Source organism: Colossoma macropomum, unplaced genomic scaffold, assembly GCF_904425465.1.
Source record: "Colossoma macropomum unplaced genomic scaffold, Colossoma_macropomum, whole genome shotgun sequence".
In the NCBI taxonomy this organism is placed as follows: domain Eukaryota; kingdom Metazoa; phylum Chordata; class Actinopteri; order Characiformes; family Serrasalmidae; genus Colossoma; species Colossoma macropomum.
Genome location: NW_023494787.1, coordinates 22,847,496 through 22,862,841, shown reverse-complemented (window position 1 = coordinate 22,862,841; position 15,346 = coordinate 22,847,496). Strand labels below are relative to the sequence as shown.

General features: G+C 38.3%; 2 protein-coding genes across 7 annotated transcripts in view; one reads left to right on the top strand and one right to left on the bottom strand.

Annotated features, from left to right (window-relative positions):
* Positions 1-6,301, top strand: part of trioa (trio Rho guanine nucleotide exchange factor a) — a 111,891-nt gene extending 105,590 nt beyond the window's left edge. For all 5 annotated transcript variants that reach the window (XM_036566483.1, XM_036566481.1, XM_036566484.1 and 2 more), the window contains 9 exons: positions 524-771; positions 883-1,021; positions 1,211-1,238; positions 1,339-1,501; positions 2,454-2,575; positions 2,704-2,782; positions 2,909-3,109; positions 3,218-3,356; positions 3,532-6,301. In XM_036566483.1, the coding sequence (XP_036422376.1) occupies positions 524-771; positions 883-1,021; positions 1,211-1,238; positions 1,339-1,501; positions 2,454-2,575; positions 2,704-2,782; positions 2,909-3,109; positions 3,218-3,356; positions 3,532-4,077 (1,665 nt within the window). In that variant the 3' untranslated portion in view covers positions 4,078-6,301. The remainder of the gene's footprint in view (positions 1-523; positions 772-882; positions 1,022-1,210; positions 1,239-1,338; positions 1,502-2,453; positions 2,576-2,703; positions 2,783-2,908; positions 3,110-3,217; positions 3,357-3,531) is intronic.
* A 4,641-nt stretch (positions 6,302-10,942) lies between these two features.
* Positions 10,943-15,346, bottom strand: part of tinagl1 (tubulointerstitial nephritis antigen-like 1) — a 41,160-nt gene continuing 36,756 nt past the window's right edge. The window contains exons 11-12 of one of the 2 annotated variants that reach the window (XM_036566478.1): positions 14,549-14,594; positions 10,943-14,449 (exon numbers count right to left, since the gene is read on the bottom strand). In XM_036566478.1, the coding sequence (XP_036422371.1) occupies positions 14,279-14,449; positions 14,549-14,594 (217 nt within the window). In that variant the 3' untranslated portion in view covers positions 10,943-14,278. The remainder of the gene's footprint in view (positions 14,450-14,548; positions 14,595-15,346) is intronic. The other variant, XM_036566479.1, reaches the window with a different exon arrangement.

Here is a 15,346-nt window from a genome sequence, read left to right as displayed (position 1 = left end):
GAAAAGTCTTTCCTCTTTGAAAGCTGTCATGACTCTTTCACTTCATACTGTGCCACTGCCTTTTTCTTATCATTTCTGTATCATCTTTGGAAGACAGTAGGATAATTCTAACTACTGTTAGTGAATGGAAAAACTGTTGGATATCTTTCTAGATGGTTTCATTGTAACTTGAGCCTAAATTTAAATGCACACTGTTGATATGAGTCCTGTTTAAATGACTAACTTGGATTCTGGTCTCATCTTTCCACCTTTTTTTCCTCTCTTTCGGGAGTCAGTGTCTGGTTCACTGTGCATGTTTTCTCAGGTTTGCACCTAAACTTGGTCAGTCAGAAGCTGTGAATAAAAGCCTAGCTTGATCAGCCTGCAGCTGTGCTGTAATCAAAGAGCTATATACATTATTAACCATGTCTGTGCATGGCTGTGGAAGTAATTCTCCTGGTCCTGGAGTTATGTCACTAACTGTAAAGACAACTGACCTATGTGTTTTCAGTGCCTGAGACTGTTTGTGTGTTGATCCCCATAGAGTGAAAGCAGCAGCAGCAGTAATATTTCCACCATGCTCGTGACGCAGGACTATGTGGCACTGAAAGAGGATGAGATTAATGTGTGTCAGGGTGAGGTGGTTCAGATCCTGGCCTCCAACCAGCAGAATATGTTTCTAGTGTTTCGCGCCGCCACTGACCAGAGCCCCGCCGCTGAGGGCTGGATCCCTGGCTATGTGCTGGGCCACACCTCTGCCAGCATCCCCGACTCCGCAGAGGGAACCATTAAGTAAGAGAAAGAGCCTCTGATAGTTAAGATGGTTTATCTTCCCATCCTTGTTGAAGGCATTTAGTACTGGGGCATGAAACAAAGCTCTTTTATTGAATCCTTTTTCAACAGGAAATCATCTTCATGGCACACATCCCTTCGCATTCGGAAGAAGTCAGAGAAGAGAGAGAAGGAGGGGAAGAAGGAGGGCAAGCTGGAAAACGGATACAGGAAGTCCAGAGATGGTTTAGCCAATAAGGTTTCTGTAAAGGTAGGATGTCTGCTCTAAGAACTAATAGCTCACGTGCAATTAGAAAAGATAGTATTTCACCTCGGCCTTCAGATATGTCTTTATACATACACAAGTAATATCCTAATAATGTGCACAACCTTGATTTTTTTTTTAAGTAATGCTTTGGACACCCTTTTTAATATTACTTCTTTTTGTTTTCTATTAAAGCTTCTAAACCCCAATTACATCTATGATGGTAGGTTTTTTTACTCAACATTGGCCCTTTTCATTCTTTAGAAATGTTCATTTGAAAGTGTAAAATTAATTTTGTTTGATGTGGTGTGATCTTTCTCCAGTTCCCCCAGAAATGCTTGTTCCGCTGAATGACGTAACCTGTGATAAGGGCGAGTGTGTCACACTCAGGTGTAAGGTGTGTGGCCGCCCTAAAGCCACCATCACTTGGAAGGGACCTGACCAAAACACACTGACCAACAATGGTCACTTAAGCATAGCTTACAGGTATTGATGTCACTTTTTTAGACCATTAGACTCTAAAACAGTATAATACAACCCCATTGGCTCTAAAGGTGTTTTTCCACTGGGCAGTGTGGTGTGGTGCGGTACAGTACGATTACTCATCTGTACTCAGAACTATACATATCCTGGTTGAGTACCTGATTCCGTTTCCTATTGCAACATCCATGCAAGAAGACAAGGTTTTCTGGAGGTTTTGTGATGGTCACATTATTTCTCTCAAAACAACAGTAGCAACAAGCTCTGGTTTAGCTTTCAATGGACATATGCTGTTTGTTTGTTTTTTAAATGGCAGTTGTCTGACAATTCTGTGATTGACCAGTCAGTGGTCTGTATTAGGCACGCGCAATGAAATTGGTATTAGCAGATGTTGATTTTTAAAAAACGGACAAATGTTTAGATTTGACCAATATTTAAATCCGTATTTGATGACTCATGTATTGTACTACAGAGCAGCAGAATGTTCAGGTGACGCTGGGCTACTGCACTAAATGTCTGCATTTTTCTTTTCTGTATTAATAGCCCTAAATGCTATTTCTGATGGATCTAGTCCGAATTTCTACATTTTATGTGTTGTTTAAGTGTTGTATCTACATCAGTCTTGGCATCAAATAATATCTGTATATCCATCCATACATTTAGTTTTTTTATTTACTGAAAAGTACTGAAAGTTTAGTCTAGTTTTTAGTTAGTTTCAGTTTTAATTTAGTTTGTACTATTATTAGTGGAGCTGATGAGGTTTCGTAGCAATGCCCAGTGGAAAAATGTCTTAAAATTTGAATACTACTGAAGGCCTTGAATAACTTGATCAGATGTGGTAGAGCTGGGACTAAAATCTGCACTCCTGTTCTATAAAGTCTTAACTAAGAGTCTACAGTGTGGCCACTTGGTATGTACTACATGGACAGATTAATCAACAATGATTTTTGTCTTACAGTGAGACTGGAGAGGCCACACTTCGCATTGTGGGTGTGGCTTCAGAGGATGATGGCGTTTACACCTGTATCGCCACCAATGATGTGGGAAGTGTGACGACATCAGCCAGTCTCAGAGTGTTAAGTAAGTACAACCCAACTCCCACCCCTTTCACACTTGGATATGGCTGTATAAACATCATACGTTAAATATGAGTTAAATATGAGTTAAATATGAGTGAACCAAAAAAGGTTAAATCTGGTCTTTTATAGGTCCCTCCAGTGATGGAATCCGGGTCATGTGGAAAGACAACTTTGAGTCTTTCTATACTGAGGTGGCAGAATTGGGCAGGTACGAATTAAACCCTTTGTGTATAATTAGGATTTCCATATTAAGTAATAAGACAAAGTCCAGGCAGATGAAGTTTATGTGGTAGTTAATATAACCATCTTACATGTACTTGATTTGTTCTGTCAGGGGCCGGTTTGCTGTAGTGAAACGGTGTGACCAGAAAGGATCTAAAAGGACTGTAGCTGTCAAACTGGTCAATAAGAAACTAATGAAACGTGATCAGGTCACTCAGGAACTCAGCATCTTAAAGAGACTACAGCATCCCCATATAGTCTGCCTACAGGACACCTTCGAGACCCCCAGCAGTTATGCGCTGGTCCTGGAGATGTGAGCACACACATTCACGCATACCTTTATACCCACAGAGTAAACTTAAGTGCACTGATAAATAGACTTTCTGTATCTGACTGTGTGTCTGTCTGTACATGGGGACAGGGCTGATCAGGGACGTCTGCTGGACTACATTGTCAGCTGGGGAAACCTCACTGAGGAGAAGGTGGCCTTTTATCTGCGGGACATTTTAGAAGCTTTGCACTACCTACATAACTGCAGAATAGCCCATCTGGATGTGAAGGTCAGTTTGAACAATTCATACAAAAATGTAATGCATCATTGTGTGTGTGTGTGTGTGTGTGTGTGTGTGTATGTAGTACAGATGTAAAAGTGTTACAGAGAATATGCTAAATATATTTTTGATCATCATGTGTTTGTAATCTTGAAAAACTTTTTTTTTTTAAATGTCCTCTCAGCCTGAAAATCTGTTGGTGGATCAGAGCTCCTCTCAGCCAATGGTGAAGCTGACAGATTTTGGTGATGCAGTGCAGCTAAACTCCGCCCACTATGTTCATCCTCTTTTGGGTAGCCCGGAATTTGCCGCCCCTGAGCTGGTTCTAGGGGACCCCGTCTCTCTGACCTCTGACCTCTGGAGCCTTGGGGTGGTCACCTACGTCATCCTGAGCGGAGCTTCGCCCTTCCTGGACGAGAGCGTGGAGGAGACCTGTCTGAACATCTGCCGGCTAGACTTCAGCTTCCCCGAGGATTACTTTCAGGGTGTGAGTCAGGCGGCGCGGGACTTTGTGTGCCTGCTGTTGAGGGCGGAGCCTTCCAAACGGCCTGCGGCCGCCGCCTGCCTTCAGGAGGCCTGGCTGAGGCCGGGGGGCGGCCGCCGCTCTGCCGAGTGCATTGACACCTCCAGACTCATCTCCTTCATCGACCGGCGCAAACACCAGAACGACCTGCGGCCCCTAGGAGGCGTCAGGCCCTTCCTGCACAGCAGGCTACAACCTAGGATCTAACCACGCACATAAGAAAACTCCAAAAAAAAGATAATCTCATCCTCTTTCAGTGGCCAGGTGCAATTCAGAGGACACGTTCAGTCCTCAGCCAATCAAAGTATGTGGAAACGATCACCTTAGCCAATGAGAGCCGTGTAGAACACAGTTCTGAAAAAAGCGACATGTGTGGATTAACTGTCTTTTCCCAGTCTTATGCTGCTGGCTGCTGACTGGTCAAATTTAATGAAGATTTCTAAGAGATTTAATCAATGGAATACATATGAACTATTCCACTGATTTAATGATCAGTGGACTGATTTGTGTGGAAAAAAGTGTACCTGCACAACACTGGCAGAGCTTTTCTGTGAAGAAAGTGATGCAAATGAGTCTAGAACCCTTTTTCCCCCCATTTTGCCTGAGCCAGAGGGAGCAAGCAGTTCTTTTACGCTTTTACAGTATTCAAACTCAAAAAATTTGAGGGAAAAGAAAACTTCCTGCAAGTGACTTAAAAGAAAATTAGATTAAATGAAGATAACTGTATCCAAAATTTTCAGGTACATGTCTGAGAGAACACTAAAATAGTGAAACAAAAGAAAATAATGCTAAGAAATAAGCAAACATTAGAATCTGCTAAACTACACAGTTTGGATTTAGCTTCAGAGTTGCAAAGCAAACTTGTGAGGGCAGTTTCTTTGGAGTTGTTTTAATTGAAATCAAAGCTTGTTTGGTCGCCTAGCTTAAGTTGCTTAGTCAAACAATAATGATCATGCCACATTTAACTATAACAATTTAAAAAAGCTGCAAGTGGAACCTCTTAAAGAAACATTTTTTAAACATTTGCTTTAACCAGAACAAATTGTGTTGTGCAATTTAAAGATGTATAAGCCTTACTTTGTACATAGTCTGTGTCTGCAGTTTTTCTTGTTTTCCTTTTCAATTTTATGATATCTGTTTATAAAGAGCATCCCAGGACGGGAGAAATGAACCCCAAGGGAAGATAGCCATAGGGCAGCCAAACATCTGAGTGGCAGTGGACATAAGAGCTCAAAGGAAGACTGAATACTGTAAATGCACTCACGTTGTATGTTCCAGATTCTTATCATGTGCAATGTTGCGGCTTAAACAGTTTATGCAACTATTTATGAAGACATCTGTTGTACCTGTAATAAATATTTAGACAAGCATGTACTTGGTACTGCAAGTTCTGCTGTTAACTGCGTTTATTTAACCTGGACTTTAGTTGAGTATTATTTCCCTGTCCCACCACAGGGTCATTGTCTACATGGCACTTATACGTTCGTGTCACTTTTTGTTAATGTCGTTATTGGTATACCAAAGCTCGCCAAGCTTTATGAGACTTTTTTTTTCTTTTCCATATTTCACTATTTTAAGTTATACATTATGAAGCCGTGACAGATTGTTTACATGTGTTTACCATAGCTTTGTTGTTTAAGTTTGAAGATGATCTTTCTTGGATGTTATTGACATTTTCACAGACTTAACATCTGCTTTTCTGCACATTAGTTGGGTGCTCTACAACCCTTTTCCCAATCATAATCAAAACTTTATTGCTCAGTCTTGGCCATTTTTCACATTTTCTCACAATGACAAGATGTCCTTGACATAAATGTGAAGCCTTTAAATTATGATATTTATATAAGATCTCACCATATAGATAGTTTTTATACAAATGTAGATCCTATGTCAAAGACCTTGGATAGTTTTTGGTGACACATTGGCTAAATTTTCAACAATTTGACAGTAAAAATTCGCACTGAAGAGATTTTTCTTTTGCAGCTATTCATTGGTCCGTAGTCTACAGTTTTTCCTCCACTCTTATGCTTAGGAAGCATCACCTTAAACAATTCTCTATCATTCAGATTGTGAAACTCAATAGAATGTGTGAGTGGTGGACAGAGAATCTTTCCAGTAGGAAGGAACGTGGTGGAGTCATCTGTATAGTCACATATCATGTCCTCTAATTTATTTGTCATTGTAAAGTTGTACAGATGCCGTTACGTCATAAAAGTTGGACTGGATGCGTTGTTTTGTTAATTTGATCTTTTAGTTCCAATTCCATTGTATTTTAATGTATGTATGATCATTTTAAACTTTTATTTCAGTTATTTTATACTTTTGCATGTATATTTCTTTGTACAGAGACCATAAGTGTTTACGCAATATGTGCTGTAAATAGTTTCAGTTTTGCCATCAGTTATTTTGAAATTAAACATACAGAACGTTCTGTAGACTACTGTGCTTATTGTACGTGCCTGCAGTGTTAATGTTTACTGTAGATGGGTTGCAGAGTCGTCAGTGATTCATTATAATCATTGCATTTCTAGTGCACAAGTGGTGCTTATAAACTCTTCAAGCTAATTCTTCTTATTCCATCCATTTTTCACTGACTTAACCTGTGCAGTACTGTTTCTTGATGTCCCTGTCTAAATATAATGATACAATGATTTTGCATTACAGTACAAAACATTTTTCAATACAAAATTAGAAAACAAATGCTAATTTTTTGACATTTTATTTTTGCTTTTTTCAAATGAGAGTGAAAGGATTTTCTAACGTGGCTCAATCTCTCCCAGCAAACTGCAGAATCTACAACTGAATAGAGGTGCAGATCGTGATCTTGTAACTATGGAGGACCAGATTTGCCAAATTGAAAAATAAATAAAATTAAAAAATAAATGGCTCAGTAAATTTATCAATAAATAAAAAAACCAAATAAAGTATATATTGTTTATTGTGATTGTAATTATAAACATATTTCCTTTTTCTGCAGTTATATATTTCTCAATTTATTTATTCCTGTTATTTTGTTTTATTAATGCCATTTTTATATATTTTTCCACGTCTATAATTTTAACAATTGTTTGCTTTATTCATTGATTCATGTATTCATCTATTTATTTATTTTTTTCATTAATTCATTTATTTATTTTTTCTTTAATTTATTTATTTCTGTATTTCGTCGTTCATATGGTAATGAGGGGGCGTGTTTTTCACGTTCAGGCTCAGCAATCAAGACCAGGAGGAGAAGAGCTGATTAAACTGTTCTTTCACTCCATAAGGAGCTGCAGTGTCACGGACAGACAAACCTGCTGATAAATAACTCTTGATGGCTTCCACAGGCAGTGAGTGAGAAGGGCGTCCAAATGTCTGAGTGATCTGAATTTTGTAGAAAAAGACCATGAACCACCTCCTCCACAGTTCTGAACACTACGGGTCGACCTCTGTATCAGCAGATCAGCTAAATGGACCAAACTGTCCTCCACAGCCTCCAATGGAAGAGTGAATAATCCGGACCCGCATTTTCAGCCAGATCAGCTCTCATTTTCAACTCTCAGATCTTTGATTGTCTGCTGCCAGTAAACAGTCGTTACTGTACTATCTTGTCCTTAGTTACCGTTGACAGACCAAGACATGTACAATCGATCTACAGAATCTGATATCAATCATCCAATAGGAATATTAAGACGCTGTGACATCATTGACTGACAGCCCCTTTAACATTAGCATAAGGACCAGGAAATACAGAAATAAATAAATAGAGAAATAAATAAATATAGAAATTAATAGTTATGGAAATAAATGAATGGAAAGACTGAAAAAAAAATGTAATAAAGAAACATAAATAAAAAAAATACATAAATTAGTGAGAAGGGGAAATTACTAAATAGACATAAATAAATGCAGACATATTAATTTATATAAGATTTTATTTATTAATATATTAATTGCTATGTATATTTATTTATACATATTTAGATTTATTATCATTATTTTTTGCAATTCTACTTTATATATTAATTTACCATGTCATTTATTTTTAATTTTATTTATTTTTCATTTTGGCAAATCTGGTCCTCCATAGTAACTGCTGCTCCGTTTAAGGTGAGGTGGAACGGACAGGTTGAATAAGATGCTGGCGAACTTTAGCTTTTCTCCTCGCTCCTCTAACTGACATATTTGGGTGATGTCATACATAATTGAGCCGGACTGAGCAACCTCATTATTTCAAACAGCTTGGCTAATCATCCATCCAAGGTAGGCTAACCAAGCCAGCTTTTTCAGTTCTTTTTTATGTTTGTGTTTGTTAAATACATTGTATCAAATAGAACTATAGAAACCATATACCGATATCGCTGTTGTGCATGGTTGTTATTGTTGGTTGCTTATTATTTGTTTATGTTTTTCACTGGAGGGTTCGTTTCCTAATGATTTGTTTTGTGTTTGGCTTATTACACCTATTATTGTAGTGGTCTTAAACCTCTGTCCAAGCTGTAGTTTCATTGTCTTCACCCTGGAGCTCATGATTCATTTGCTGCATGACTCTGGGGATGTTATGTTTTTTTAATTAACCTGGCTTTTCCTTGCAAGCAACCAAACAGCTCTTCCCTGGGTAAGTAAAGGGCTTACACAAGCACAATCAACTAATCCATGTATATGGAGAGCTGAGTGAGAGACACTGTATATATTTCTACATTTACATATATACATCTGTGCATAATGTGGTTGTTGAGACATAAATGAATGAGTGTTTTGGAGTGAAGTGGTTCATTGTAGAGTAACTGCTTTACAGTGGTGGTGATCCAGGAGCCAGAGGTTATAATGTGTACAGCTCAAATGTAGCCTTTTTATTTGCGATCCAAAAATCAGTGAACCTACATGTGTCTTCTGTGTTTTGATATATAAAGTTGATGGTAAAATAGTGATATATCTGAGAAAATAAGATTTCTTTGGGTTCTGTTTGCTTTTGCATGCAGAGGTGGCAGAAGTGCAGAAGTCCCTTAAGTAAAAGTACTAGTAATCAAAAAAAGGAAGCTTAAGTTGAAGTATAACATTTTTACAAGTGTAAAAGTACATGCAAATAAATGTACTTTAAGTAAAAAAAATCTTTAAAAATCATTTCTAAGTCATTTTTTTAAACAGGATATCTTTTACTGAGGAATAGAGCTACACATCCACCAAACTAAGTGTACATAACGGTTTATACTAGAGCTGCAGGCATCATCCAAAAAAGTCCACTCGTCTCGAGCACCGAAACATGTTTACATGTTTGATTTCCTTTACAAGAATTTGAGATGGACATTGTTGAAATCTCGGCTGGTTTAACCCCTAAATTACTACAGATATACCCCTGGATGTAGCATTTACAGTTTGAGCGTTCTTGTGCTGTAAGTTTATTCATTAACTCACAGTAACCGGCTCAAAACTCCACCGTCCCTCCGGGAATTCTCCAGACTCACCCGATCACCCACTCCAGCACTGAATGAGGCCAGAGAACTTATAGAGAGGAGATTTACCACTCTGCAATGTCTTCCGGGTTGCTTAAACGCTAGAGGGCGCTCCCGAGCGAGTCCAAAATGAATGGGTTGATATGGAGCATTTGAGCAAAATCATAGTTTATAAATGCTTAAACATTTTAAATGTAAAAGAGCTATACGTGTTTAAAACGGCGCTCGTGTATGTTCATGACGTCAGTGAGCACGAACAGCCAATGAGCTGCTCCGCTCGCCCATCAGTTAGCACTCACCGCCTTCTGCCACCCAAAACCCATTTACTGTAGAAAAAAGGAAATATATAGGTAAGTTTTCTTTGTTTTTTTAGTGAAATACATCCTTCTATTTTCTAAAATTAAAGAAACGTTCTGGGCGAGTGATGAGAAACTATTTTAACTGTTCGTTTTAGCCGTTGAGCGCAATTTACTCCTATTCATTGAGGACTCCCTTTCAAGCGCCCTCTGCTGTTTAGAAGTCCTGTTTTTGATATAACGGGGGAAATAGGAAGTGGCCAGGCTCCTCATAAACTGGCTGTGGTAAGGCCACGGATGCAGGTTTTTTCAGACTCACCGTCCACTTTAAGTGCTGGCTCAACTCTGTGGCTTCCGCTGGATTCCGCTCTCATCTGTTTGTTTATCTTCTTTTTCGCACATGCTCACTGCTGGGGCCTGTAAGCCGTGAATGTAGCCAATTACAGGCAAATCGGCTCCCTTCACGTTCAGTAGGGAGCCGATTTGCGCTTCATTAGGTGCCCTAATGCAATTTCCTGATTAAAAATGCATAAACCAGATACAGAGAGATAAATAGATAAATAAATAGATTAGTAACAAGTAACAAGCCTGCTTTGAAAATGTAGTGGGTAAAAAGTACAGATTTTTCTTTTGAAATGTAGTAAGTAAAAAGTATTAAGTGATAGAAATACTCAAGTACAGAAACCTAAAAAAATTACTTGAGTACAGAAATGAAGTGCTTGTTTGTTGTTACCACATGTGCCTGCTTGCCCCTCTTTGCTATGGATGGATCTTAAAATATACATTTTGGGCCAAAACCATCTCCAAACTACTGTAAAACGATGTCTCAGACATCAAGCAGCACATTCGTAATCAGTTGGTGTAATAACTTTCAGTTACAGAGCTTTTTAAAGCATTAAAGATTTCAGATCTCTGGTTCCCATCACCACCACTGGGAATGATTCTCACATTCTGTAGAATGGAACATTTCACATCAAACCACTCTGAATGACTTGAAAATTGGTGGAATTCCCCTCAAAGGCACAACAGGAAAAATGTTGGATTGTTATCTCACAATTCGTTTACTTTTGATACTTAAGCACATTTAAAGGCAAGAACATTTGTACTTTAACTCCATTAAAAATATAAACAGAGCAAATACACTTATACTTGAGTAACAAGTTATTAAGGGTATGTTTCACTCGAGTACAGGATTCCTAGTGTAATAGTCATTCTTATTTCTAACGAATGCATGTGTTTGTAAATACAGTTTGCATGTTTTATAGCGCGTATAAAAGGGTTATTCAAAAAAATGTGTCCATTTGTTTATTTTTAATACAAAAAAATTACAAGCCAATGTCTGTATCTGAGTGAGCCATGTTTGGATTTAGATTTTATTGCAGCACACAAGTGAACACTACAGTGGTTTGCATTGCATACGCATAATACAAGGGACAGCAAGATAATACACATAGCACAAAAGACCAGAAGAACAACATTTACAAACCTGACTCTTAAATGAAGTCATTTCTGACAAAGGTATTTTTCTTTGATTTAAAAAATGTAATGGGAAAGATTTCTTCAAACTGGAAAGGGACCAATTATTCCTATAGGGGCCTCTGCATGACTTGGGTTCAGTCTCTTAGCACTCGCTCTGTTGGAGCAGGCTTTGTGAGTGGTTTATCTCTGGTGCGTTGATGGAAAATGAGTTCTAGCTAAGTGAACAGATAGGTAAGCCCATCACAACTTTGAGAACAGCTCGGCGTTGATGTCAAGTTTATGTCCATTAGTAGTAGCTTATAATGGCAGTGGCACCTCAGAAATAAATAGCAGTAGCAGAGGGCTGTCTGGGTGGCAACTACACATATGCCTAAAGGAGAATTCCACCAATTTTTAAAAAATCAGTGTTTGGGATTTAAATAGTCATTCAGAGTGCTGTGATGTGAAATGGTTAATTGTAGAGAAATGCATGAACTCAATTTCTTTACAGTGGTTATGATAGGAACCAGAGGGCACTATGTCCAAAACACATATATAGCTTTTTCATGTACTACCGAAAAATGATCAGATGCCTTCTGAGTTTTTATATGTAATGTCAATGATAATAAAATAGTGGTAACAAAATAAGTTTCCTTTTGGGACTGTTTTGCCTTAGAACATCCTGCATGTATCTCTCCGACTACAAATGTGTTTTTAAAAATATGTTTTAGGCCAAAATCTTTTCTAAAACTACCATAAACTACCTTTTCTAAAACTACCATAAAACAATGTCTCGGGCATCAGGCAGTGGCAACGTTTCATTTAACTGCCTTTTTGTGAGGGAGCTTTTAGAGGCATTAAACACGTCTGGTTCCCATCACCACCACTATAAACAATTCTGGCTCAGTAAATCTCTCTGGAACGGAGCATTTCACATCAAATCACTCTGAATGGCTTTGTTTACATCTTAACCATTTAAGTAAGCAGTCATTTTCAAAATTTGGTGGAATTCCCCTTTTAAACGTACAGATTGAACAGCAGTGTGAAAATATTAAACAGGAAGGCTTTTCACAGGAATTTTAAAAAGCCATGCATGTAACAAGATAAAGCATACGTTTCCATAGGATATGTGAGTCAGTTAAAGCCAAATGCGGTCATATGACCATTTGCACTCAGTTATTGGGAGTGACTCAGCATTAATGGTGTCATGCAGAAAGTTAGCAGCTGTGTTTGTTCTGAGCAGCTCTATACTGTAACGCCTCAGTTAGTCTTTGTGCTAATCCAACCATGCTGCTGCTATAAAGAGCCATGGTCTGCGCCTGGGCTTTGATAAAATTACTGAGCATGATATACAGTGAAAGGCTGACACGCAAGCTTAATGTAACGACTGACCACATGTTTCATCCCATATATGGATAAAAATGAAAGAACAAAAGTCTGATCTTGTCCTGTGGTGGGTAAATATGATTGACTCAGAGCCTGTTGGGGAAAAAGTGTCTTGTGCAATATCTGCATAATTTGATGGAATTGTTTGATGATTGCTAAAAGCGGCAAAGTCCTGCTTGTAATCTTAAGAGGAAAAAAATCACTAAAAATCTTATTAAAAACATATTTTACGAAAAGATAATCTTCTACAATCCTAAAATCCAATACTCAGTGGTCTTGTTCTCTTTTCACCCATAATAGCATTTGCACCATTAATATATGAAAAATGTTTCACAATATTTTTTTTTTCTTAAAATATTTAAAAATGTTAAAAGTAATAACAAATAAAGTATGGTGACATTGACTATGCAAGGTCTTGTTAGTTTACATAAAGAAAGTAGTTTAAGACTAATAAAAGAGAGTTCTGTACTTCAGAATTGGTGAGACTTGATTGGTCACATCCAAGAAACTCCCACTCTAGATAACTTTCACTAACTTTTATTCACTGCTGTGTTCAACAGTGGGAAGGTTAGGGCCTTTAGTCAAACAGTACTTGTCCAAATACTTATATAGAAGGCATTACTGATCTTACAATGTGCCTCTGAATGTTTGATATTAAGTTCTTTAAAAACCACTGAATTTACAGTACAAAAATAAGTCTTGGGCAGGAATTAATTGTGAAATTTGACCATCATATCTAATTGAGAACAGTTTCATCTGCTTAACAAAAAGCAGTAAATTATGTCAGGGACATATTTCACTGTTCCTGCCTTACTGGCATAAAAATGCTAAATTTGTTTGGTTTAAACAAACATCTCAAGCAGAAATCATCTCTGTTACATGGGTGAAAAGAGTTTTGTTTGCTCTTGGGCTAAATAAACTAATGCAGCCAATCTTTCAGGAAGAAGTACACAATCATAGATATATTTATTGCAAAAACAGTTCTAGGGAATTTCAGAATAAATAATTGGTTGTAAACTCAACCTCTTAATCCACCCCCTTGTCTGTTGCCTTTCCAGTGTATATTTTTGCCTCAATGCTGGAATGTATTTTGTTTACATATGAGAATATTACTGATGAATGCATTGGAGTAAGACAGCCACCATTACATTGTAACCCCCTGATTTCTTTGTTCTGAACTGCCGAACAGGAGACCTAAAAAGGCATTATAACCTATAATAGAATAAAAATAAAATAAAAAACACACCATGAAAAGTAGAACCATCCTTGAAATCAAAAATGGACATTTCAGACTAAATGAGGTGAACTGTGGTCACTGCAGTGAAGAGAACCTGTGAGAAGTGATCTTTGTAATACAGAGTCCTGAGTGGTTTGTAATTGAGTCCTGTGGCCAGCAGAGGGCCTGCAGGGAACTCTTGGAGACAGGTTTCCACCAACACAAACCATTGCCTAACTATTGGTGTAAAAAATCTGAAATGACTTGCCGTTTGCATGGTTTTCTCATTAGCATAGGGGAAAAACTGATGCAAAGCTTATTCCATAATCGGGGATTCTTTTTATCCAGTATAGTCGTAGCCATAGCATGAGTCTGCAGACTCCAGTGTTTTCCTATTTTAAATGGCGTTGAGTACTTAACAGCACTGGCAATGCTAATATATTTGAATAGATATTGCAGGAATATCACTGGATATTGTATTTGATGGCTTTGATGGAAACCACATCCCACTCTCCTGCCATAGTCTTGACTGAGCATTTGGTGTTTGTTGGCAATGAGGTGTACACGGCTCTCACGGGGAGGAGGGGGCGAGGATCAGAGGCAGACTCTATTGCGCGTCACTATTTGCGTCTTCCGTGATGGTGGTGGTGATGGTGGCTGTGCATGTCCTCCATGGTTACCCTGCCCCACACGCCAATTATGAAGTTCTCGATCTCACATTCGTTTTCTCCTCGCGCAATGCGGAAGTAGCCACCCTCACCCCAGGTCTTGCCCCATGAGTTGGCAGCAGTCTGCAGAAGAGCGGTGGAGGGTCATCAGACATTAGACATGGCTGTGAATGTTAGATTTCATCCTCATTAAGACTGATTGATAGCATAAAAATATCTTACCCAGTACTTCCGTATCCTCCCGTTAAAATCTCTTTCTTCTCCCCACCTGAACAAAATCAGAGCAAAATATTATTTCCATGATTAGGATTCCCAAGAGCCACATAGAAGACTCTGTGGTCACTTGTATTAATGGAAATCCTTGTTCAAAATTTGTGTATTTGAACGTTTTGTTAACACTTTACTGAAGGCCAGTGTTCATAATGCTACATGCCACCTACATAAGCTTTTCAACTGGCATAAACCTATACAGACATTCAAGCTTTGTTAAAAAATGGACAAAGCAGCTTTTATGACAACTGACTTGGAATATGTCTTTATTAATGTTCAGGTATGTCAGGTAGGTAGGCCAGTTGTCAGGAAAGGGTTATGTAGGTGTCATGTAGCCTTATGAACACAACCCTTCAGCAAAGTGTTAGCAACATTTTAATGTAGCTCTACTCCAAACAATGGCCCTTATTCATCAAAGTTGCATAAAAACCAGTAGAGATTTGACCACTTTTAATGTGGTACAAAGTACTTTGCATCAGATTAATGAAACTTTTAGAAAGGGTGAAAATGAGAGGAGATTTGAGTACAAAAGATGAATCACAGTGTGTGAATTCAGCACCAGCATTCAAAATACAGCATATGCTGGTTTTGCTCACGACTAGCATAGCAGCTTCCATTGCTGCTGACCAGCACACCAGCGTACAAAATAAAACATATGCTGGTCTATTCTGGTTTTTCTAGCAGGGTAGGCAGTCAATAAAACAACCGCATTCAGCGGCTCGTGAGCCAATGGCTGTGCTCGTAGGCTGA